At 44.4% G+C, this 25,051-nt stretch overlaps 1 protein-coding gene across 1 annotated transcript in view; it reads right to left on the bottom strand.

Moving 5' to 3' along the window:
- Positions 1-1,335: 1,335 nt before the first annotated feature.
- Positions 1,336-25,051, bottom strand: part of DPM1 (dolichyl-phosphate mannosyltransferase subunit 1, catalytic) — a 247,399-nt gene continuing 223,683 nt past the window's right edge. Inside the window, exons 8-9 of the mRNA XM_069651161.1 lie at positions 13,657-13,771; positions 1,336-1,661 (exon numbers count right to left, since the gene is read on the bottom strand). Of these exons, the coding sequence (XP_069507262.1) occupies positions 1,557-1,661; positions 13,657-13,771 (220 nt within the window). The 3' untranslated portion in view covers positions 1,336-1,556. The remainder of the gene's footprint in view (positions 1,662-13,656; positions 13,772-25,051) is intronic.

Genomic DNA, 25,051 nt, shown 5'->3' with positions numbered 1-25,051 from the left:
TTAAAAACATGGTTTCAGTCGCATAATACTAATAAATCAATGTTGTAAAGCCATTAAAAGACTATGTATAATATTTTACAGTAAAAAATATTAAATAAAAATTAATATTTTAAACCCATGTTTTTTTTTTAAAACTCATTTCCGATCATCAGTGCTCCTACTACACACTCATTCGCACATATAGTTGGGACTTGTTTGTACATTCGGCCATCCAGCAAAACCAGGTGTACACGCCTGGCAAAGGTATCTCCTCATTATGCAGCATCTATACATTTTTAAGGAAATCGTTTGGGCAATTTGGAACGCTTGATGACACCTATTTTTTTAATTCAATGATTGGTGGTGTTGAGCAATATATATTTGATACTCTTATTTTGCTTTGCCATATTCAGACACAGAAGCAAAAAACAGAACCACTGGAGAATTATTGTTATATGTAAGCAAACATTAAATCTCTAGAAATATATATTTCATAAGAGTCAATATGCCTTATATTTGCCTAAAGCTGAATAGGTAAGTTCACACAGCGAACCTATGAAAAGTATCACAGTGTGAGAATCATAATTTAATCTTTCCCAGCAAAGAAAAAAGTTAGGTTATATTAGCTGAGCAACTCTGTTTAGTCATACCATTAATTTAAAAAATGTCCCTATTCGAAAGCAAAGTGTAGCTACCGCTCATGACCATATTTCACATTGTTCAGATACAAGGCAAGAAAATATACTTATGGTGGCATCCATGTAATGGCAAGAGATGAGTTAGGATGGGCATCTTTGAAATTTAGGCTCATAACTTTCCAGATGCAGGCAGAAAAATAAGTAGCACTCCTTTAATGAGAACTTGCGGGAATTTCTATTTCAAGGGAGGTCCATGTTGGAGTTCTGCAAATTACTTAAATACATTCAACCTTCTGTAGCGAGGAATAATGAAAGCCTTAATAAAAAGAAAATATTGGTGACTGTGTCCCAATATTCACAGGGAATCAATTCTAGTGCATTACAGGGTTTCACTACCAAGGCCGTTTTTAAGGACAAAAAAAAGATTTGCTCTTCAAGCACAATGACATGTACCCAGCTTGCGCAGCATGGGGAAAAGAGGACGATTGTGTCGGTCATCACTTAAAGTAACTTAAAAGACCTCTAAATTGGGGGCTTTTGTGGGGAAAAACTAAACAGATGACAACTCCTCCTTTTTTTTTGTATTGGGAAGCCAAAAAAAATCCCATTTGCTCTTTAAGAAAACTTATTTGCTCGGTTCCATTGCATGATTTTACACAACTGAAAAGTTAAAACAAACTTTTGATTGGTCAGAGCTCATGGTATGGGCCACAACTCCTACCTTTTACTTACATTTATTTTATTCACTTACAGAGCACATATTTAGGCCAACATGAAAGTGATACTTCCCTCACAGATGCAGCCATAGACTGAAAAAAATACTTTAATTGGGTTACAAACTGCCTTCCCAAACTGCCTCATGAATAAAAAATACAAGTATTTGTTTTGGAGTTTAAACGTGAATACCATGCATTTCAAGTCCACATTGTCCAGCATGGATCAAGTAGTAGCAAATAAAGTCAACAATCCTTTGAGAAATGATACAATTTCGGTGCCGCCTAACTTCGATTCGCCATAAACGCGATCAACAAATGATATGGGAACCTGTTGAAACAAAAAACAAAAGTTTCATATAAAACTGTTTAACTGCAATGGAATGCATTTCATTAATATAGCAAGAGTTGCCATGAAATCATTTTATATGCACAACGAGAAACATCTTTCACTGCATAAATTCCATTCAAATTGCTGCAGAGGCACCTCAAACAAACAGATACGCATATTGCTTCTGCACGGTTGAGTCACCAGACGAGATATTAGTCGATTAGTTTAACTAGCATGATTGCTGTAGAAATGCTCCGACAGCCAGGGAGTTAGACCAACCACAGTATTATGAAACAGTTGTAAATCAAACGAGAAAAGGAGTGCATATAAAATAAGAAATGCTAAATCAAATACACCTCGTAATAATAATGTAAATTGGAGGTTTGTTGCAAATACACTCGCCTGCCAAATACCATCAAGTGCTAGAACGCTATGATGTACTAGCCGCACTATTTAGCAAAACACTTTTTAGAGTCTTAATTTTGGTTTATTGATGACAGTAATCATTGCACATCCCTTATTTCGATCATTCCCTTCTTATGACAACAGCTTGACTGTATGCACGCATAGGTCAAACACTCCATTAATCATTTCGTAGCTATGAATATTAAAAAAAGCGCTCTCTAACGAGAAGATATAGTTGCAAAAAGGATGTCAATAACCTTTTGTGACATTATCGATACAGTTTCAGTTTTTAATGAGATCAAATATACAAATAAAGGCAATTGTGGTTCCAAGTCGGGGAGTGGTCCCTGGACACTTGCCCTCAAACTTGAAGGGGGCTCCCAGCTCCCTAACCCAGGTTTCTCTATTCCCTTATGTAGTATATTGCTGCACTTTGAACAGGGTTCCTCTTCAGTCTAAACCTAAAGGCCGAAGCCTTATCGCTCTCTCTTGCCCCGTGACCCCCTCCTCTGGGACTTCCTAGGTGAACAAAATAGTGGTAGATTGATTGTCTCACTGTATCGTTCCTCTGTTGATGGCCTTGCAAATCTTTCTCTGACTCTCTCCTCCACTCTTCAGCTCACTCCACCCAGCTCTCCTCTTCCCTCCTGACATTACCAGGCCCATCACTCCTCCTAGTTCTCTGCCTCGCCCCTGATCTTGCTCTTCCTCTCACCTGATCTCTCGCTCACACCTCCTGTCCCCCAAAAACTGGTACCACTCTTTCCACTCAAACACCTTAACTTCAATTCCTCCAAATACACCAGTAGTCTGTTCCAACTCCTCCACCTGCTGAACACACCTCTCTGGACTCTTGGTCCTCCTGCACTTCCCCAGTCCTCACCCAAACACGTTCAACCGACTATGCACTCTTCTGGGTTTTTATAAATCACCCCTTCCTGTCTAGAAAGTTCTCCAAGCTCCTATTGGGTCTTGGGTCAGCTGTCTACCTGGGCCAATCTATGTTTTATCTACCCCAGACTCCTCCCATTACCTCAACCATACAGTCTCAGTGTCTTCAGAAGGGTCTTTAGGTGCACCCACTTTCATTCTCCATTTCCTTTCAATCCAACCATGCAATCTAGAGTGTTAGTTCTCCATTCCCCTCCTGTATCCATTAGCCACTGTCCATGTGGCCATTAGGGAGTGTTCCCTTGTCTCCCTTACTGCTGTGATGCTTCCTGTTGCCTCCAGCTTACCGTTGCTCCGCCACCACTCCTGAGTCTGGAGATCCTCTGGCACGCATTGGGTCTACAATTTGGTTCCAAAAAGGGTGCGAGTCAATTGCTCACAACCATGCCTTTCTTTCTGGTCTGGGACGTTGGACACAGGTGCATTGTGGTACTTGCGGTCTCTGGTTGGTCAAGCACCCTGGTGTCCACTATCCATCTCAGTGGTATGAGGAGGATGTTGCATGCTGGGAGCTGTGGTCTATGGGTCTTGTGTCGGAACACCAGGCCGCTCTGAATGACAGGACTCTGAGGAACCACCAGGCCAGAGATCGAGGTACCAATGCACATACAGACCTCCATGCATATCGGGGCTCCAGGGCCAGTGGTCCTTTAGCCCTCACCCCACCTCTGGGGTAGGCCTGGCATTGCTCTGATAAGCTACCTAACCGGCTTAAGAGGGGCTAGAGAGCTGCCCAGACAGGGTCATATCCCTGACATGGCCACCTATTGCATTAAAAACAGAGAACACATTAGAACTCTTGTGAGGCAAGTGACAAAGGTGGTCCAGCAGCCACCTAATGTGCCTCCCAGAATGTGATTGAGGATGGTTCCCACTGACTTGCTATCCCCCACAAGACAAAGTACACATTTTTCCAAAGAAGCCCTCCTGGCTATGGATGATAGGGACTTAAGGGACCATAAAAACAAGGGAGTCAGATGGCCCTTGGAACAGAATTGCTAAACCATAACCAAGAAAGGATCTTTAAGGGTGTTCCTCTTGTTTAATAAATCTGCTGACTGTTGGAACTCAAAGTACCAGAATGCAAAGTGTGGAGTGAGAGCGGCTCCGGAAGTAGAACTGCTAACTGCTGACAAAATTAGGGATTCTCACAACTGTCTGTGGAGTTGGGCAAACCCGCAAAATAAATATACATTTTTTTACCTAACTGAGTTAGGGCCTTGGAATGATCTGAACACCAGCATTCCTTCATGCAATTCATAGATAGGAGAACTTCTAGAAAGCCGCAGACCTGCTTCCCACTAGAGAGTTGAATCCAAGTCGGTGTGGTATGACGTGGACAACTTTGAAGCCTCGCAGTCCTGAGATAACCAGCCGTTAACAAATCAGGTAATTAACCAAAAATGACTGGCCTGGACAAATAATAGCATAATGAGGGTACATACATATCTCCAATAGAATAACCAATCCCAAGAAGGAATTGAACGAAGAATTGGAAATAATCAACTAGGTGATGTCTCAGGAAAAGCTCCCCAAAGCAGAAAGTATGAAAAGTGCTGTGGAAAGGGTAGTTGAGTAGAGAATCCCAAAACAAGCACACATGCAAACTAGCAGTCTCTTGATACAACGGGAGGATAGACTTAAGAAAGGGTTAACCCTGGGAAAGCTTCAATGAAATTACTGCCTGGAGGAAGGTGGTAAATACCATGAAGGACTGGAAAGAGTCTCTAGAAACTACTAAGATTCAGTATGTATGAAAGGGCCTTGGTTGAAGGGATACTCCTGTATTCCTCAGTACCTAGCAGAAATGGCAAGTTACCACCCACAAACCCGAGAGAGGAGAGTGAACCTTGACACATAACAGGAGGGCAACAGACTATTGACTGCCTGACAAGGACCCTCAGTGTTGGGGATGGAAGGATGGCCATTTAAGTGTTGTGAACCATCAGGAAGCTAAAGCCCAAGAGGCACCGGTTGTGAATACAGCGACAGCCAAGATCCAGGAGAGATCTGTTGTGAATCCTGAGAAAGCCATGGTACAACAGAGATCTATTGTCAAAGCATATGTCCAGGGAGAACATGTTATGTGGCTGAAACAGCCAAGGTCAACATGAGATCTTTGCTGACTCTTGGAAACCCTGGGGTTTGGGGAAAAGCCTACTGATACAGGTGTGGCCAGGCCTTCAGCAGCTTACGAAGCAGATGCAGTAAGACTGTATTCCTGGGAGAGGTTCTGAAGTCCAGAATTGAAAGCAGAAATTCAGAAGGAGAAGTCTAGAGTATGACCAGCTCCGGAAGGAGCCTTCAGAGGAACATTTCTAAACAGTTTTCTTTTGGATTAGTGCAGGAATGGACTCCAAAGTGTAGGTTTAAGAACTTGTGTTGGCCAAAGTTTGGAACGTTTGTTTTATTATAGGGTAGCTTAGAGGCAAAGGAATTGTAAAGAAAAGGGGTGGGGGGGGGTATTCTGTTAGCCACTTTGTTTTGGTATGTTGTTTTGTAGACCATGTTATCATGGGAGGGACAAGGACATTTAAGATTAGGCCTTTGGGAACTTTATTATTTAAAATACTAAAAGGTGTCATTTTCAGAGCACACATTGCAAATTACTATGCCATGTATGCATTGGGTTTGCAGCGCAATTGACATTCAATGTGACTGCCCTTCTGGGAACAGAGTACACTAGGGAATTATCGTGCACAGAAGTGAAAACAAAGCAGCAGAAAGGATGTCTCTGGATCTGTCGGAGAAAGGAAGCATACATGGCAAGAACATGGGATCGTGGACAGCAGATATGCCATTTGCGTTGCGCAGAGTACTCCTATGCATTTTTCTGTGCACATTGCCCCATGTAGTCTGTGTCCTATGACAGGTCCCATTTCTTTCTTGAAACTGCAAATACAAATGTTAGAGTGGAAACAGAAAAGTCTTTGTCATTACTCTGCCTTATACAGAACACATCATCTTGCACCTCGTTATTATGACGATACATGCGTAATTAAGAAATACTTTGAATGGAGCAAGTGAATGGAGTAACCTTCAAGCAAATGTGTGAGAGGTCACAGCCACACAAAATACCACCCCCTTTACAAACTAAGTTAGTGCGAGGGATCACTGTTCCAGGTGAAAGGCTAAATAAACCAATTGTCATTGAATCATTGACCTTCCTGTCAAGACTGACAACATGGGTTTCATTTTGTGGTAGGGGGTGCATGGGTTCCTATTTAGGTTTTTAACCATAACACAATATGAAGTATGCAAGTCCACAAAGTGCACTGGAGTCTAAAAGCAAGCCCTTGGGTAGGTTCCTTTTATTTTTGTTCCAGGCTTCATGTAGTAAATACAAGTCGATGAAGTACTAGGACCCACCAGCTCCCACCATCCAGCTAAGCCAGCTCCAACTGACACCAGTAGAATTCTGGGTGAGGGAAAACTCTGTGGTGGCCATGCCAAGTGCCACATATCTCCCTCCTTTCACAGCCAGTTCCAAAATACCAGGAATAAATACAAACATCACAGACACTTGGGGGAAAAACTAGGCAAAACACACTCAAGTGCCTGTCACAAAACACACTCAAGTGCCTGTCGCAATAGGTATAACCTCAAATGTTACTGAGACCATATCTTGGTACCGGCGGGATTCGTAGATCTATTGGTAAAGGAAAGGCACATCCCCACCACCCCAGAGAGAACTATAAGCCCCATAGCTATCACAGGTTTTCTCCCAATACACCTAGCAAACTAGGAATCACAGACATTCCTAAAACTCTCATATATACTAAGCACTGTTCCCATGTTCACACACACCTTGTGTTTAAAATGACGTTGGCTACCTCAAGAGCATGCAGCCCCTTCTTGGTATGTACAGATACTACAAAACATGTATACTAGGTATGCTTTATTCTTTGAATTCCGAAATAGTTGCATCTGCCAACTAATACTACTTCAGGAACTCGGGGGCCATCTTGGTATGCGCACAGGACCACACATTTCCTCAGTCTGCTTGTTGACTGTATCTCGGTAGATGCACTTCATATTTTAATTTGGAATCACAATCACCACCACACAAAGTTTTCTTCTGGAGATGAACCAATTAAAATAGTTAATCTGTACAAGAAATTATGTTGACCACAAACTAAATGTGGTAGTCTGAACAGTACCTCATTTTATATTCCTGAACCGTACCGAAGTCTCTTGAAGTTACACGCTAAAAGTCCATGTGGCTTTGGGCAATGCTAAAAACTATATGCTTAAATGTCTCTAGGGGCGACAACACTTTTAATAGGTAGAAAAACATTATCCTTCCACTCTTTTAATAACACATTGTTCCCATAATGAAGAACGCTTATCCTACCAGTTCATGTTTCTCACTGCAATTCCAACACTTGAAAGAAAAGGAGTCACTAAATGATTCTCTATAGCTCAAACCTATGCTCTAAAATGCCACCTTATTAACTACTGCACTAACCCTTCAAACGAGTTAAAAAAACAAAACAACCTATACGAGTAGGCAAAGTCTACGGTGAAAAACCTCCAAGAGCCTAAACATTCCAATCTGTATATAGGACAGCATCTAACAGCCAGGCACTTATTACAATCTGTAGGTCTTCATGAGTTAAAGAATAATGTGTGCCATATACAGATATTCATTTAGATATTTTGTAGGGCCATCTTAAAGCCTTTAACATATCGAATACAATGTACGGTCTACTACACGATACTGGCACTATTCGCTCCTTACTTTAGCAACCTATTGTGCTACACTACAGTAATAACATGGAGCAGAGTTTAACGGCAGCCATCTTTCACGTTTGACATATGTAACCTGCTCAGTGGCAAATTTATCTGTTCATTGTACTGCTCCATGGAGCTATCTCAGCATCCTCATGTGGGCAGGCAACATTGTCATCCTCAATCAACAGTATTGCACTGCTTCCCATCGTAGGATAAAGAGTATATGTGGCAACACACATGGAAAACTGCAGAGCAGTTATATGGGCACTGCAAACACCATAGGTACATGACAAGACCAGGGAGATCCATTTTTCTGCTTCGTCTACATTCCGTGCAAACCTATTTCCTAGGGATCCATGTATGCGGGCCACGAACAAAAAGGGTTGCACGTGTGTATTCCAGCACAAAAGGCTGCATTCTGCAGGTGCGACCTTTTGTATGCAGTCCTCTACCGGTGCCCGTCAGGGCCCCCTCGCCCTTGACTCCAACCGCTGTGTGGCACATCTAACAATTGAAAATACTATTCCAATGGCTTAGCAAAACAAATTATTGTTTATTCATTTTTCCACAGCAATCTGTTGCACATGTCATTCAAGAGCAGCCAACACGTGTTTCTGACAAATTGTCTTTATCAAGGCTGCCAAATGATCCAAATTTTTGCATCATAAAATCACAAATCAAGTTATGTCAAATGAGCCATTTTTCAATAGAAAATCACAAATTCTTCAAAAAAAATAAAAACAAATTCATAGCATTTGGAATAAATTGGTTTCACATACCAGGGGGGAGTTGGGTATGTAGGTGAAGTAACAGACGAAGCATGGAAAAATATATAGGGTAACCAATTATTGAGCAAAATATCCAATTGGAATTACCTTTAAACATAAATCATGTTCGTGTCAACCAATTACGGCATTCAATGTGCTTACACATTATTGGTAGTAGTCATGTTGAGTACAGTCCTTGTGAAAGATCCCAGATGCCAACATAACATGCAAGGATTTAATTTCACCAAAGTTGGTGTCATAGTCACATAACAAAAATACTGTCCACACCCTGCTTGTGGTGACACTCTTAAGACCGCATGAAAATGTGTGATCGCGAATCAAGAACAGGGGAATAAAGAATACTGATTGAAAGGGTAGTTTGGTCCAAGTTCCTCACCAAAAGAGCCATTGTCAATCTGTAAGTAGATGGCGTCAGAGGAAAGTTGTTAACAGAATACAAGCTTGGTAATTCCTGAACACATTCAAATGAGGACAAAAAGGACTTGGAAAGTATGGAAATTGTGTTTTCATACCCATTCTAACGGGTCAAATCTGTCTACCACACTTGGAATAGTTGTAAAGTATTTTGCTGAACTTTGTATAATGGCAAAACAGCTGTTTGAAACAAACGAAATTGGACAAGTATTACTAAATAATGCCGTTGTTCCTGGTCAGCAGGAAATGTGCCTCACTCTCCTGTTGGCAAGTGATATTATAGTGCGCTTACCTGATAAGGGATGCGCGCCGTCTTATGCATCACAAAATAGTAATGGGACCGTTCTGTCCAGTTCCAATGAGTTAATGACTGGAAGTTCCCTACAGGTAACAAATAATATACTAAGTATAATTGTTATGATTTCTCCCACTGCATACAACCAAGTCCCATTCCTAACGTTATTAAAGTAAACAAAACCTACTTGGTTGAAATAAACAGATGTCATTTTCGGAAACATCTGATGGGGCATCTGCGGTTTGGCAGTGCGCATGCGCCTTGGCTGCCTTTAACAATGTTTCCTGGTATGCACAACACGTTCTATGTGTATAACCAAACGTGTAACAACTAGACTGATAAGTGGTGAATAGTCTGGCGCGCAAGGATCCTTTTTGATACACATTGTACACAAGTGTCATTCCTAAAGATCTTGAAGTCCAAAAGCCTATTTGAGGACTCAGTCAGCTGCTTAAGTAAAGCGTCAATTACAATGTTCAAAACTAAATTGTCGGTGTGTTAGACATTTCTCCTTCCATCTTTGCATATGGATTGGCATTCAGTATTTTCTCACCTCATAATGAATCAAAAATCTGACATGGCCAATCATCCTTATTTAACTGGCCAGGTCTGTAAAGCTGTGCCCATAGACACTGGCCCCTCACTCTATTGTTAGTAGTAGTAACATCATTCACGATAACAAATACAACTGGTAATGCTTGTGGAATTAGTACGTCAGAAACTCGTTTGCTGTATGAATCAATTAGTCAATCTGAATGACTGAATTTTCCTTAACGCTAACCATGAACAATGACATTATTTGGTAATACTTGTCCAATTTAGTTTGTTTCAAACAGCTATTTTACCATTATACAAAGTACGGCAAACAGGTACTTTACAACTATTCCAAGTGTGGTAGACAGATTCCACCCATTAAAAGGGGTAAGAACACACCATTTCCATACTTTGTAAGTCCTTTTTGTCCTCGTTCGAATTTGTTCAGGACTACCAAGTTTGTATTCCGTTAACAACTTGACGCCATCTACTTACAGATTGACAATGGCTCTTTTGGTGGGGATTCATTCCAGGAACCTGGAACAAACTACCCTTTCACTCAGTATTCTTTATTCCCCTGTCCTTGATTCGCGAGTACACATTTGCATACAGTCTTAAAGGTGTTACACACATGTAACCACAAGCAGGGAGTGGACAGCATTTTAGTTATGTGACTAGGACACCAACTTTGGTGAATTGAAATCCTTGCAGGTTATGTTGGCATCTGGGATCTTTCACAAGGACTGTACTCATCATGACTATTACCAATTATGTGTAAGCACATTGAATGCCATAATTGGTCGTCACGAACAACGTGATTTATTTTTAAAGGTAATCACAATTGCATACATCGCTCAATAATTGGTTGATCCTATATATGTTTCCATGCTTCGTCTGTTACTTCACCTACATACCAAATTCCACCCTGGTATGTGAAACCAATTTATTCCAAAGGCTATGAATTTGTTTTTACTTTCATTTTTTTAAAATGTGTTATTTTCTGTTGAAAAATGGCTCATTTGACATGACTTGATTGATTTGTGATTTTATGATGCAATAATTTGGATCATTTGGCAGCCTTGATAAAGACAAGTTGTCGAAACATGTGTTGGCTGCTCCTGAACGACATGTGCAACAGATTGCTGTGGAAAAAATGAATAAACAATCATTTGTTTTGCTAAGCGCATTGGACTAGTATTTTACATTTTGTGATGTACTTTACAGTGGTAACAGGGTAGAACCACCATACTATTAGTTGCGGCAGGAAATCTCATTGACCAAAGTCAAGGTTTGGCGCACTGGGAGTCCAGTTTACCCATCTGTGACTCGTTTTGTGGCACACTCTGCCCAGCCCAACTGCTGTGGGTAAAGGCCTCTGGCTGCCTGCTTCCCTGCACTTTGTCCGCTATCCACAGCGTGGCCCCAAAAGCCCGGGCACAGCACGCCAAGCTTTTATGCACAACCTTTTGTGCTCCAGGCTTCCGGGGCTGTGTTATCCAGACTTCATACTTTTCCTAAAGTACACAGTTCCGTGAAGGATGGTCACATTGAACGTTTGTATCCTTATAACCCCATTGCACAAATTACATAAGCGCTCTGTTCGCCAACCTTGATGGACACGGCTAACAGTGCCTGTCGCCCACCTCTTATGCCGCTGATTCGGTGTCAGACAGACCCACCCGAGGGGAAAAAGGAAGTTCATGGGAATAGAACCATAGAATCAATCAATGGAATAAGCTGCGCACTGTGAGGGAGCTAAATATGGGGACAGATCAGGTCAAGGAATCATAGAGATACATTTAATCAATCTTTAATAAACACTTATACAATTGCCATACCATTAAAAACAGCTTAAAAACATATAATTGATACTAAACATATCTAGTTAAAGTGCATATTATTTTACTAAACATCCTAGGATGTAAGCAAAAGTGCAATGTGCCTAACTTAGTTCAAAAGTGCATAAATTCCGTAGACAGTAAAGAGCCTCAATTGAACCCCAAATTGTATTTAGCCAGGGGGATATATTATAACTAATCTCTGTATATATGTAAGAGTTAGTTAGTGAGGCTTAAAGAGTTATGTAGGACACCAAAGTCACGCAGATCAACAATAAACAATATTTTCTGCGAGATAAAGAGGGTTGTACCTTAGTCCAGCCCAACATTTCTTTATAGAGAACAAACAGCAACCTGTGCTTGTCTCCAATCTGACCAAAATAGTCAACAACCGGTACCTAGTACAGCTCCCAAACGTATCGTGGGCTGTACTGGTATCTGAACATAGGTAGTTTCGACGATCAAATAACAATGTCTAGGCTGTCTATCTCTCTGTCGTAGCAGGAGAGAGAAGGCTTGACAATCGTCTTCCTCAGGACAGGGCAGATTAGGTGATAAATTCTAAAATCTAAACATACAGATTCTCTACATTTGAATAATCAAGAACCGTCTGGGGCCACCTAGTACAAACAATAACTTTCTAGGGCCACATAGTACAGATAGTGTCTTTTGAATTTATTCCATATATCCGATCTTCTTCAGTTAGTTCTTCCTTAATGCACCCAGATGTTCAATAAATTCCCCATCATCTGCCATTCTTATTCTTCTATCAACCTTCTAGTGAACTGGTCACGCAAAGCCCAGTTGTGCAATGTTTGAAGTTCAGAATCTTTCTAATTCCAGGATTTCCTGGGAACCGCGTCTCTTGTTTCAGCGGCAATCATTTCCGTTGGGTACTGAGTGACTAGTTCCCATTAGAAGAACGAACCTAGCAACGTGTCCCTATCACGTGAGTTACAGGTTACGACCCATGAAATTTACGTCCTAGACTCGAGTATCTTCAGGTCTATCTTCGTGACGTCACGCTTCTTGTAGCCGCTGCCTCGAGGGCAAGAGTGGGAAAAGGCTGATTCGGTGTCAGTCTATGAGCAGCTACCTGCCATGCACCTGCCCTCTGATGATGTATAAGCTTTGGACACTTAAAACAGAGTTTTTCTCCACAGATGTTGAGCAGAGCTGCGTACTGTTGCCCATTCCCTTGAGTAGCAGGGAGAAGCCCTTCACTGCTAGCTGTTCATCACGCAGCACTATACCCCAGGCCAGCATATCAGCTATGCAATGAGCCTCTTCTGTGAATGCAGCCCCTTCTACTACTTGGGCTCTTTAATGGGCGCCAGTTGGTGCCGAGGACCTTGGAAACCCATGCATGGTGAAGCAAACTTTTATTTGGTTCCCTTTCAAACTTCATGGGCTGCCGTGCATCAGAAAACCCCCAACTGCAATACTATACTATCCTATCCGGTGCTTACAACATCTCAGCATAATCCTGCGCCTTTACATTGCCCTCTTCCTGGCCTCATTAACTCTTCCCCGAATGAGAAGCTCTTCCCTGGGGGCTGGTGGGTCCTGCAGCTGGCTGCTCCCCCACCACAGCACACAGTTTGGAATACAGACCCCACTTTAGACTAACTCATCGCCAGTTGAAGTATGATGGTTCACAAAGTTTGCTGGAATCACAAAGAAAGGCTTCCGGGTAGATGAAAGTAATAGGACCCCCATCGCCTGTGCGGGCCATACCTGTAAGGAGGCAAGATGACGCAATCTTCATTTTACTAAAGCATTATGGTAAAAATTCTTAATGTGCTGGACTGCCAAAGGATTTACTGAAATTTGAATTCATACATGACACATTGCAAATTGTGCTCAGTTATCTTTAGAACCGATTTTATATCCTGAACAGTTTTTGATAATCACTCCCATCTCCTACAAAAAATGGTTAAAACGAAATAAGAGATCACTTGCCAGCTAAATAAAAAGAAAAACACTTGCATACATATGTGTTTAGGATTAGTTGATAACAGTAACATTATAATTACCTCTCCAATCGTGTAATCCAACTGCCTAGCGCGTATTATCATTTCCATTTGAAAGACATATCCTTTAGAAACACATTTTTCCACGAGTTTCTGCAGAACCGTTTTTCTGTACAACCTTCAAGACAACAGAGGAATATTAGAGTACATTTAGACGAAAACAAATGTTACTTCATAAATTCACTTCTGTTCAGACATACTTTTGAACCAGTCACTCTTGAAATAAAACCAAAAACAAACGTTTGTGTTGACAAAAAAGTTCACTATGATGTTATTATTGGTAACAGAGCATGGCCCACATGACAAATGGGAAGACTGCGCAGCATGGAAGAGCGCCAGAGCATTTTTGCATCCAAAGAGGGATTAGGGAAAAGGAGTTGCCAATTCATAACAAAATCCAAAACATTTTAAGCAACATTGGGGGGATTATACCCGAGAACTAACTTGTATAGCTCTACACGCAAAATGTTAAACAGTTGTTCAGATGTAAGAGATTGTAGTTTGCCAATTCTCCTAGTTGATGTGAATGTTTGTTGTAAATGTAGTTCAATGTACAGTGGCCAGATTATCTAACATTTGCACGGGTGCTAGAAATTGACCAAATGCTTCCAAAATAAGGAATGGAGCAAACAGGTTTTCTCACAATCTGTTTTTATGTAAAACTGTTTGCACTGGGACAAAAATGAATCACACTTTTTTTGTACTCGGTTTGCTGCATAACATGAAAATAAATCTGTTTACTACATTCCATTTCATGTTGTGCAGCAAACAGACAATAAAACAGTGGGGTCATTTTTTCTCTAGTGGAAACATTTTTAGATAATACACATTGGGGCTAAACCTGTATGCTCCATTTCTCATTATCAAAGTAGTACATTGGTGCTAAATCTATTTGTTCCATTCTTTTTGCACAACAGTAACGTTTTGATAATCTGACCCCTGATGTAGTTTTGTATGTCGCCGTAGAATCTTGGGAGAGTGGAAGGACCATGATTAGGTGATGAGTCCGGTTCTAAAGTTGTCATTTGGAACTGAGACCAAAGCAGCAGTCACTCTGTTGGAGAGGAAGCACGTTTAATTCATTGACTGGTTAATATAAAAGCCTTTGGATTTCACTAACAGCTACATCACATTAATGCGTGCCATCGTATGCGTGCACTTGTGCTAACATTAGAAACCATACCAAGCAATAATTCTCTGAAAGGTTCTACTGCACAAACAAAAGTTTAAAACAAATTTGCACGAAGCTAGTCTGACTGTGGAATGCATTAAGGGCCCATTTCAGTTATTTTAATACAATACAAGATCGTGTTAAAATGTTGCACAGCAATGCACCTCTTGCAAGCATCAGTTGATCTGTACAACACTTCTGCAGCCCTGAGTTTCAACTGTGGAATGCATCTATGGGTGCCTGTGGTCCAAGGCTCAGTAGTTTCTAAGACTGTTATATGCCAAGGGAGACTTGGCATTACTCCAGATACCAGAATGACAGTGAGAAAAGATAATAGTGAAATATAGTGAAATCGAGGATCACAACGAATGCTGGAATACAAATTCTAAATCAACAACCATAGGATGTTAGGCATCAATCAGAGGCCAGGGTGTCCGAAAAGATGCCCTGAAATATAGCATTGCATCATGAAAATGAAATATTGATGAATGTGAAAAAAAGGAGTACGTTTTTTAACTAATGTTCTCCAGCATTGGTATCCTTCATAGATTCACATGCTGTATATTCCCCATGGTCAGGCTGGGAATCCTCAGTTACTTTTTGATTCCACTTGCTGTAGGGCAAGAAGAACCTACATTTTGTAGTCCAACACCCTTGCTAAGTGCGTTTTTGGTCCCTACTAAAGGGACCTCGATTAGCTCTAGACTAGACCCTACTCTTCCTCTCAGATTCTAACCCTGTGGAACTAAATGTCCCTGGGGAGCAAGAGGTTTTACCCGACGGGGTGGAAGGAGGGCGCATGGGAGTATATAAAAGATAGCAATACTGGAGGACAGGAGTTACAGGTAAGAAACACACTCCTTCTCTAGAAATGGACCTTTAATAGATTCACATGCTGTAAATCGATCATGCGACTAGAGTATACAGACACAGGAGGTGCATAAAGGGAACACCTCCACATCCGCACATCTTACCGCCAACCCATAAGATCATACCTTACTGGAACAGGCGTTGCAGGACTGCTCTCCCTGTCCGCCCCCTTCCTCGGCATGCTGCTTCTCTAGGCAGTAGTGCCTTGTGAACATATGCAGCACTGACCAGGTGGCCGCTTGGCAGATGTCTGTGATTGGTACCCCAGAACACCATGCCGCTGAAGCCGATGTAGATCTTGTAGAATGTGCATGTGGGGGAGCCTGGAGGTGCTACATCACCAACGTGTTGTAGAAGACAATCGTTGATGAGATCCACCTTGCTCGGCTTTGTTTGGATAGAGAATTGCCTTTATTTGCTAGGCCATATGCTAGGAAAAGCTGTGTTGAGCTGAAGGACTGTGTCCTGTCAATGTAGTATTTCAACGCTTGCTTGAGGTGGAGCGAATGTAAAGCCACCTCTGCCGGTGATGAGGGTTTGCTAAAGAAAACTTGCAAGGGTATTGTGGAATTTCTGTGGAAATCCGTGGGTACTTTGGGAACGAATTGCGGATTGGTCATGTCTTGGTCACCCTGTCCTTTTGGAACCGCAAGTAGGCGGGTTGATGGCGAGGGCCTGCAGCTCAGACACTCTCCTAGTTGACGTAATAGCTACCAGGAAGGTGACTTTCCAGGACAGGTAACCCAGAGGGTGCAGAGGCCATAGGTATAAACCGTTTCTTGATGAGCCCTGAAAGCAGACTGTTGAGGCTCCATTCTGGTGATATTCACCTTACTGGTGGAAAACTTCTGAAGAGGCCTTTGAGGAAATGTTTTACGAGCCTGCATCCGTAGAGGGAGATGCCCTTCTCCCGCCTGGTGTATCTCGAGATGGTGCTAAGTGCACTTTAATGAAGTTATGGGCAAGGCCCCGTTTGCCAGGTCTAGCAGGTATGGCAATACTTGCTCTGCTGTTACCCGGAACGGGTTGTGTCATTTCTTGGTGTTGTTGACCTTGTGTTTCACACCACCTACAAAACCGCTTCCACTTTAGGTGTTATGATTTGTTAGTGGGGGGAACCCTAGCCACCTCCAGAACCAGTCCACACTTTTGAGATATGTTTAGGCTTCTTCCGACCTCTGCAAAGTCAGGAGCCAAGCCGTCGGGTGCAGTGATTGAAATCGTGGTGCAGAATTTTCCCTTTGCCCTGTGTTATGATGTCTGGTCGATTGCCGAGTCAGGTGTTTTCGTCTCTGGAGAGTTGGTCTATCTCAGAGCACCAGGTCTGCAGGGCTATGAGAATCACTTTGCAGGAGTGCTGCTTGATTGTATAATCTTGCGCAGGATTGGGAATGGCGGGAACACGCATGCGAAAAGGCCGTCCCATGGAAAAACAAACGTGTTTCTCATCAAGGCTTTTTCGGGGGTGTCCTGCTGGTTTATCTGGCACACTTCCTGTGGATTGTGGGGAACAGGTCTACTGTCGGCCGACCCCACAGTTGGAATTGGAGTATCGCTGAGTCGAGTTCCCACTCATTGTTTTGGGACAGTTGCTTGCTGAGGCTGTTCGCCATCTGATTGTGGATCCTCGGTAGGTGGAATGCTTGAATGCTGATTTCGTGGGCTGTGGTCCAGTGCCATGTAAGTTGACCTTCCCTGGACATTGTTTTGGATGTTGTCCCTCCCTGCCTCTGCAGGTAATCCATTGTGGTGGTGTTTTCCGTGAGGACTTTGACTGTTTGGTTTTGTAATATTGGGAGGAAAGACTTGAGTGCCCATCAAACCGATCTGAGCTAGAGTAAGTTTATGTGTAGGGATGTCTCCTGGGCCGTCAATAGCCATTTGACATGCAGTTGGTCACGTGAGCGCCCCATCCCTGGAGGGAGGCATCTGTAACTAGTGTTTAGTTGGGTCCTGAAACGCTTTCCCCTTGCAGACATTGGCTTTGGCTGCCTACTATTGAAGCTGTGAGTGTAGTTTGAGAGGGACTCGACCCTTGTTCCCCCCCATGACCCAGTGGTTTGCGACCAGTTTGATGCAAGGAACTCTTGTAGCGGTCTCATATGAAGACTGCAGTGAGGGACCAGTGGTGTGTATGACGCCATTGTACTGAGAAATTGCATACACTGCTGCACCGTTTTTACCGTGCTCGGCGTGAATGTTTTTAGCAGGGCCTTGAGGGCGTTCACCCTGCGCTGGAGGGACGCACCCATGGCTCTTGGGTGGAGAATTCTGCTCCCAGGAATACGAGTCTCCTGGAAAGCCGTGTAAGGGAGACATGGTGTCGCAAGTATGACACTGACAAAATAGGGACAATTTGTAAAAACTTTATTCAATTTTTGGGGTTTTGAAAAACTCCTACTTTGCCCTTAGCTAGATGGGAGTAGTCCCAACCATCAAATAAGACATGTATTACTCACCGTAATAGCATTTCTGATGATTGTATCTGCTTAGATTCGCATGCTGTGCAAACGGTTCCGGCATCCGGTGTTAACCGCGGAGTACTGCAGCTCGTCTTTCGGGGACCGAAAGGGGACGTCGGCATAGCGGTGTCTGTAATACTATCCCGATTGTGACGTGTAGTGTACTCAAAATCCCTCACGCGCCGAGGTCCCTCAATTGCATTTTTTCTGCCATGAGGGAGCCCAAGGCTACTGTGATTGAGTACATAAAGAGAGGAAGTAGTAAGACGGCTAAGTTTCTTCCACCCGAGCGGGGAGGCACGGTGGGCGCATGTGAATCTAAGCAGATACAATCATCAGAAATGCTATTACGGTGAGTAATGCATGTCTTCCGATGCTTGTTAATCTGCTTAGAATCACATGCTGTGCATAGACTAGCGAGCAGTACCCAGAGTTGGAGGTGGGTTGTGAGAAGGAACAGTAGTGAAAAGATGTCTTAATACTGCTTGTCCCACCTGAGAATCAGATCTAGAATGAGTGTCTAGGCAATAGTGTTTTGTAAAGGTGTGTACAGAACGCCAGGTTGCCGCTTTGCAAATTGACTCAAGGGGAACATTTTCAATGAATGCTATGGAAGCCCCAGTGCCAGGAGTAGTGTGTGCTCTAGGCTTGAAGGGCAGTTCTCTCTTAGCAAGAGTATAACAGTGTGATGCATTTGACAATCAACCTTGAGATAGATGATTTAGGGACAGGATCCCCTTCTCTACCAGCTGCCACTGAAACGAAAAACTGGTTTGTCTTCCTCAGTGGTTTCGTCTTTCCAGGTAAAACATGACTGCCCTGCACACATCTAGTGTGTGTAGGCTTCTTTCAGCCATGCTAGTGGGATTCTGGAAGAAAGTGGGTAGTTCAATTAATTGGTTCACATGGAACTTCGAAATGAATTTAGGCGCAAATCGGGGATGAGTGCATAACACCATCTTGTCCCTGTGGACTGTAACAAAAGGGTCTAGCACTGAAAGGGCCTGTAGTTCACTAACCCTTCTAATAGAAGTGATAGCCACTAGGAAGGCCGTCTAAGAAGTAAGGTCCTTTAGACTTGCTTTATGCATTGGTTCAAAGGGAGACCCCCATGAGTCTGGTCAATACCATATTTAGATCCCACCCGGGAGCTGGGTTAGAAATGGGGGGATGAATTATCTTAACCCCTTCCATAAAGGCCTTAATAACAGGTATTTTCCACCACAACACCTTCTGTTGTGACCTAGTGTAGGCCGAGAGAGCAGCGTAGTGAACCTTTAGGGAATTAAAAACCAGTCCTGAGCCTAACAAGTGGGTCAGGTACAACACAATGTGGGAAGGAGAGCAGTCAATCGGCTGGATGCCCTTGGTATTGCACCAGATGACAAAGCGTTTCCACTTCCTGGAATAGCAATACCGGGTATTAGGTTTCCTAGCTTCCCCAAGTATGTCCATGCATCTCTGAGGGAGTTGAATGTGTCCGAACTCTATGACCTCAGGAGCCAGGCCGCTAAGTTCAGAGTTTGTGGGCATGGATGTAGTGTTTCCTCTCTGTCCTGAGACAACATGTTGTACAGGCAGGGCAACTTCATAGGAGGGGAGAGGGACATCTCCATCAGATGAGAGAACCAGGGTTGGCGGGACCCCGTGGGGCCTCCAATATCATGGTGACTGGTTCCTGGTGCATCTTGTGAACCTTGGGAGCCCTGGGAAAAGCGTAAACAAATTTCCCTGACCATGTTATCCAGAGCCCGTTCCCCTTGGAGCGGTTCTGGGATTACCTGGAGGCGTAGTCTTGGCATTGGGCGGTCTCCTGAGTGGCAAACAAATCAATCTCTGGGAAGCCCCGTTCTGCGAAGACGATGTCTTCATGTAGACGCCATTCGTACTCCATGGGTAGTGGGCAATCTCTGCTGAGCATGTCCGCTAGAAGGTTGAGTTTGCCGGGAACGAGTTGGGACAGCAGGAACATCTTGTGTTTGAGAGCCCACATCCAAACGTTCTGGGACAGCTTGCATAGCCCTGGAGAGTGTGTGTCCCCGTTTGTTTAGGTAATACATGGCTGTGGTGCTGTCTGTCAAAATCAGAACTGTCTTCCTCTGTAGCTGTGTCTGAAAGGCCATCAGTGCTTTGAATACTGCTAATAGCTCCAACAGGTTTATGTGGTTGGACGCTACTTGTGGGGACCACACTCCATGCGCTGTCTGCTGTAGCAGATGCACCCCCCACCCCGTGAGAGATGCGTCTTGTCACAAGAGTGGCTTCTACTGCAGGGATGGTGAAGGTCTTCCCCTTCAAGAGGTTTTCCCTCGCCCACTACTGCAGAGAGAGAATGAGGGCTGGCGAGACAACTACCAGATCTTCCTATTGTCCGCTGGCCCAACACCACTGGCTTTTGAGCCACTCTTGCATGGGACGCATGTGCAGCCGTGTGTGAGGAACTAAATAAATGCATGACGCCATCATTCCTAGCAGTCGCATGGCCTTGCGTACCGTCACTTCCCGAATGGCTACATATGGAGGGATCTGAAAAAACATGTTCAGAACCCTCTCGTTGGATGGGAAGACGAGGCAGTCTTCGGTCCGAATTAGAGCCCCCCGAAACTGTTTGACCTGACTGGGGTCTAAGCTGGATTTCTTCTTGTTGATGGAGAATCCCATACTGAACAAGGTGTCTATTGTCTTCTGAGTGTTCAATAGACATGTTTTGTAAGAGTCCCCCTGTTATGAGCCAGTCGTCGAGGTAAGGGTAAACCGGGACGGATAGTCTGTGCAGGTGTGCTGCCGCTACTGCCAGAACCTTTGTAAACACCCTTGGTGCCGAGGCAATGCCTAAGGGGCGTACTTTGAATTGATAGTGCCTGTCCTCTATCATGAACCTTAGATATTTTCTGTGCGCTGGCAACATTGAAATATGAAAGTATGCATCTTTCATGTCTGGTTTCGCCATGTAATCCCCCCGTTTCAACAGTGGGATTACTTCCTGCAGAGTTACCATTCAAAACCTTTGAGGTTTGACAAATTTGTTCGCTGGGCGCAAGTCTAGTACAGGGCGCATGGTGAGGTCCTTTTTGGGTACAAGGAAGTACACTGAATAAAAAAACCTTGTTTACCTGAAGAATAGGGACAGCTTCTATGGCGTCCTTTTCCAGAAGTGCTTCCACCTCTTGTATCAGGATTCGCAGATGGTCTGGCGTCAGGCGTCGTGCTTTGAGCGGTCTGAACTGTGGTGGTCGGGCGAATTCCACACAGTACCTGTGGGCGACCGTCTTGAGAACCCACTGGTCTGACGTTATCCCCTCCCATGCCGAAAGGAAAGAGGTCAACCCCCCCCACCCCCCCCATATCTGACAAGAGGCTGTGGCTCCTCTGGAGTTGGGGCCTCTGCCTTACCCGCGCCGCTGTCACCTGGGTGTTTAGTTGGCAGGGGTGCTGGATGCCTGTCCTAAATGACAGGTATTTCCCGTATTATACTTGTTTTGTGTGGAACGGGATTGGCCCCGAAAGGACCAGCGGGAACCGCCCTGCCCCTTTGGGAGGGTAGGGCTTTTGGGTGATTTGCTGATGGGACTTAAGAATCTCATGTTCCTTTGTGGCAGTCTCGAGGACATCCTCGACTTCCTTACCAAAGAGATTTTTCTCCTCGACAGGCTTATAAATAAGCTGTCTGGGTTTCTGACTTGAAACCCGAGTTCCTGCGCCAAGCGTGCCATTTGAGCAGGGTGCCTTGAGCTAGGGATCTTCCCGCCGCCTCCGCAGCATCCAGAGTGTTATTCAGTACGTTCTGATTGACCTGCCTGCTCTCAGCCACGATGGAGAGTAATTTGGTTCTAGCGGGTTCAGGAACCTCCTTGAGACCTTCCTGCAGTAGGTTCCACTGCACATCGGCATAACTGGCAAGCGACGTAGTGTTTGTTATGCGTGTGGAAAAGGCAGCTTCCGTGGTGATTCATTTTCCCAAGGAGTACAGCCTTTTCGACTCCTTATCGGGAGGTGCCTCTCCAGTAGCAAGGGGTACCCCTGCCCATTTCCTGGTGGTGGTAACCACTAGGGAATCGGGGTGGCATGGCCCTTAATGTATGTAGGGTCAGTAAGCAATGAGCAAAATAATTTCTCCTCCCTCGGATTTACTGCCCTAGTCTGGGCTGGTGTGATCAAGGAAGGAGCTAATCTCCTCTTAATGGAATTCAGAAGAGGGTTGACTTGGCTGGGAGGGTGCATTTCTTTGAGGATATCTTCCACAAAAGGTCAGTTCAGGCAAAGCCTCCTGGGTGGCGATTTGAAAATGCTCAGCCGCCTTTCTCAAGATGGCGTTGAACGCCATCTGGTCGTCCACTGGAGAAGGCTGGTGGGCCGGAGTGGAGGGAGGGGAATCCAAACATAGGATATCCTGGTCGTAAGTGGGGAGCCCCCATGGTTCCGCCTCAACCTGGCGACTGTCCTCCCAGTCACCCTTGGGATCCGCTTGGTCATCCACAGTGTAGTCTTACAGGAAGGTAGCATCCGCCTCCTGATCATAAATATCCTGATATGTGTCCATCTGGATCTCGTCTTCAGGGAGGATGGAAGTGTAATCTTCCTGAGAAGGTTCTAAAGTTCTTTGAAATTTAGAAGCAGGCACAGCGGGAAGGTCCTCCTGAGGTCTCTTGGGGGTAGGATGCTCTGAAAGCGAGACAAACTTCTCCAACCTATCCATACACCCTTCGAATTTTTTTCTGGTCCATCTAGAAGAACCAGAAGGGTCTAGGGGTGGAAAATGTTCATCTTCCTCCCTATGGCGCCAAACTTTGTCTCCAATAGAGCTAGACAAAGGCACAGGACTCTACGTAGTCCTCGCGAGCATCGCGGTGCTGTGGCGCGTATTTCGCCCCATCCACAGGCCGCTCCTGCGCTTCGTTGTCTCTTTAGACCTCTCCTTCAGCCCCACTGCAGAAGCAATCCTAGCGATGCTGACAGAGATGTTCGGCGAAGCTGGGCGATGTGCCGGTTGACTTAGAGGCCTAGCAGTAGATTTTTCTCCTACCAGGGCCTTAGGGGGCGTCGGAGCGTCAGCTAAGCTCGCTTTGACGGCCGTATGCGTTTTGGAGGTAGCGCCCTTTGGTTTAGAAGGCCCAGTCGCAAAACGCTGCTGCGGATGCGGGGAAGGCTGTTGATCTTGAGGATCAGAGGATCCCGTTGAACCTTTTGACGGTTCCGTTGGGGCTTTAGCCCGTTTCGATGGTACCGTTGAAACCAGGGCTTGGGTTGTGCGTTTAGTATAGAGATCTTGTACGCCCCTATCGCCAGATATTTTCCCTATAGCGTGATTCGCGTCAGGCCTAGCGAAGTCGGGGACGGGCGTGGTGGATTTAGGAGTGTCCGTCATGAGGCCGATGGCATCCGAGAAGGATGCCTGGTTATCACTAGTACCCCCATCCCTTTTCGGCGGGTGCGGTGGTGGGGGAAGAAGATCCAGCCCGTGACATGCCGTAGGCCGCCCACCGATTAACGCGGTGCTCCTTAAGCGTCTTAGGTTGCAGGAGTTTACAGGCCGCGCGCTGCGCTTCGTCGTGGTCAAGGGGTAGACAATTGTTGCACTTAGAGTGCTCGTCCATCCAAGGGTATCTGGCCCTGCAAGAAGGGCAAAACCTAAATGGTGTCCTTTCCATAGCAAAAGGCAATAAAGACGATGACCAGACCTAGAGGGCAAAGAGGGAGAAAAAGGAGAGACATAGCTGAAAGGATATGGCCACCCTGACCCCACTCGCCCTACTGTGTAGGCCGGCCAGAAGGATCAGCCATGTGGACGGCTCCGCCGCTGGATCGCAGGCATCGAAAATCCACTGCAGTCTGCGGTGTAGTACAGGAAGCACCGTCAAAATGACTTTAAAGGGATAATCGACAAAGTCGATAAACAAAGTGATAACAATGTCTCTTATGAAAGAGCTCTGCAATAGGGCGACCAGTAATCTTGGCGGAAAAAAACAATCTGAGGGACCTCAGTGCGTGAGGGATTCTGGGTACACTACACGTCACTATAGGGATAGTGTTACAGACACGCCTATACCAACGTCCCCTTTCGGTCCCCGAAAGATAAGATGCAATACTCTGCGTTTACCACTGGATGTCGGACCATATGCACAGCATGTGATTCTAAGGAGATTAACAAGCATCAGAATGAATAATACAGTCCTAGTAGAGCCCGTCAAATCAAAATAGCCTATACCAACAAAACCTAATGCCTGCCCTATCTCTTGTACAATAAGTGTGTAAAGGAGAAAAAGTATGCAAAGGAAAGTCAGTGTTCAAATATAAAGAATACATGTGCACGTTAAAGTCTTAACTTTCCAGCTTTCAAAACATAGTTCAACAAAAAGTTCATGTTGGTGTTACTCAGTCGGGCTCAGACCTTTTAAAGCAACCTTTTCAAAATACTTACAGGGGTTCCATTCCCCAAGCCTAATTCACATCCTTTTTGGGGTTCCCTTCCCCTGACTTATTACACTTCCAGTCTCCCTCAGTCGGGCTTGGACCGTTTTCTGATGTGGAATACTTTTGAATGTGCGTGGCTTTGACTTACAGACCTCTGCAGGACCACTTCGACCTTCCATTCAGCTCACACTCTTGTGCTATTTGCCCCAGTGCTTCTTGGTCTGGGTAGTTCAAGGTCAGAAGCACCAAAGTTCAACATTCACCTTTCCTCAGGGTTCATTTTGGACCACTTCGCTTTTACAGTTCATTCACTTAATCGCTACAAACATTTCACCTTTCACAGAGACTTTCGAGAGGGCCATTTCCTTTCGCTGGACGACTCCGTTACTCAGTATCGCTGGTTTCACAGCTATCGTTAATTCAAGGTTCATTCACAGGTCTGCCTTTCTTCAGTCTCATCCACAGGCGCGCAGCCTTCAATTGT

The sequence above is a fragment of the Ambystoma mexicanum genome, chromosome 3p (genome assembly GCF_040938575.1).
Source record: "Ambystoma mexicanum isolate Mex_15411 chromosome 3p, UKY_AmexF1_1, whole genome shotgun sequence".
In the NCBI taxonomy this organism is placed as follows: domain Eukaryota; kingdom Metazoa; phylum Chordata; class Amphibia; order Caudata; family Ambystomatidae; genus Ambystoma; species Ambystoma mexicanum.
The sequence above is the reverse complement of the archived record's forward strand: the minus strand, read 5'-3'. Positions and strand labels throughout refer to the sequence as shown.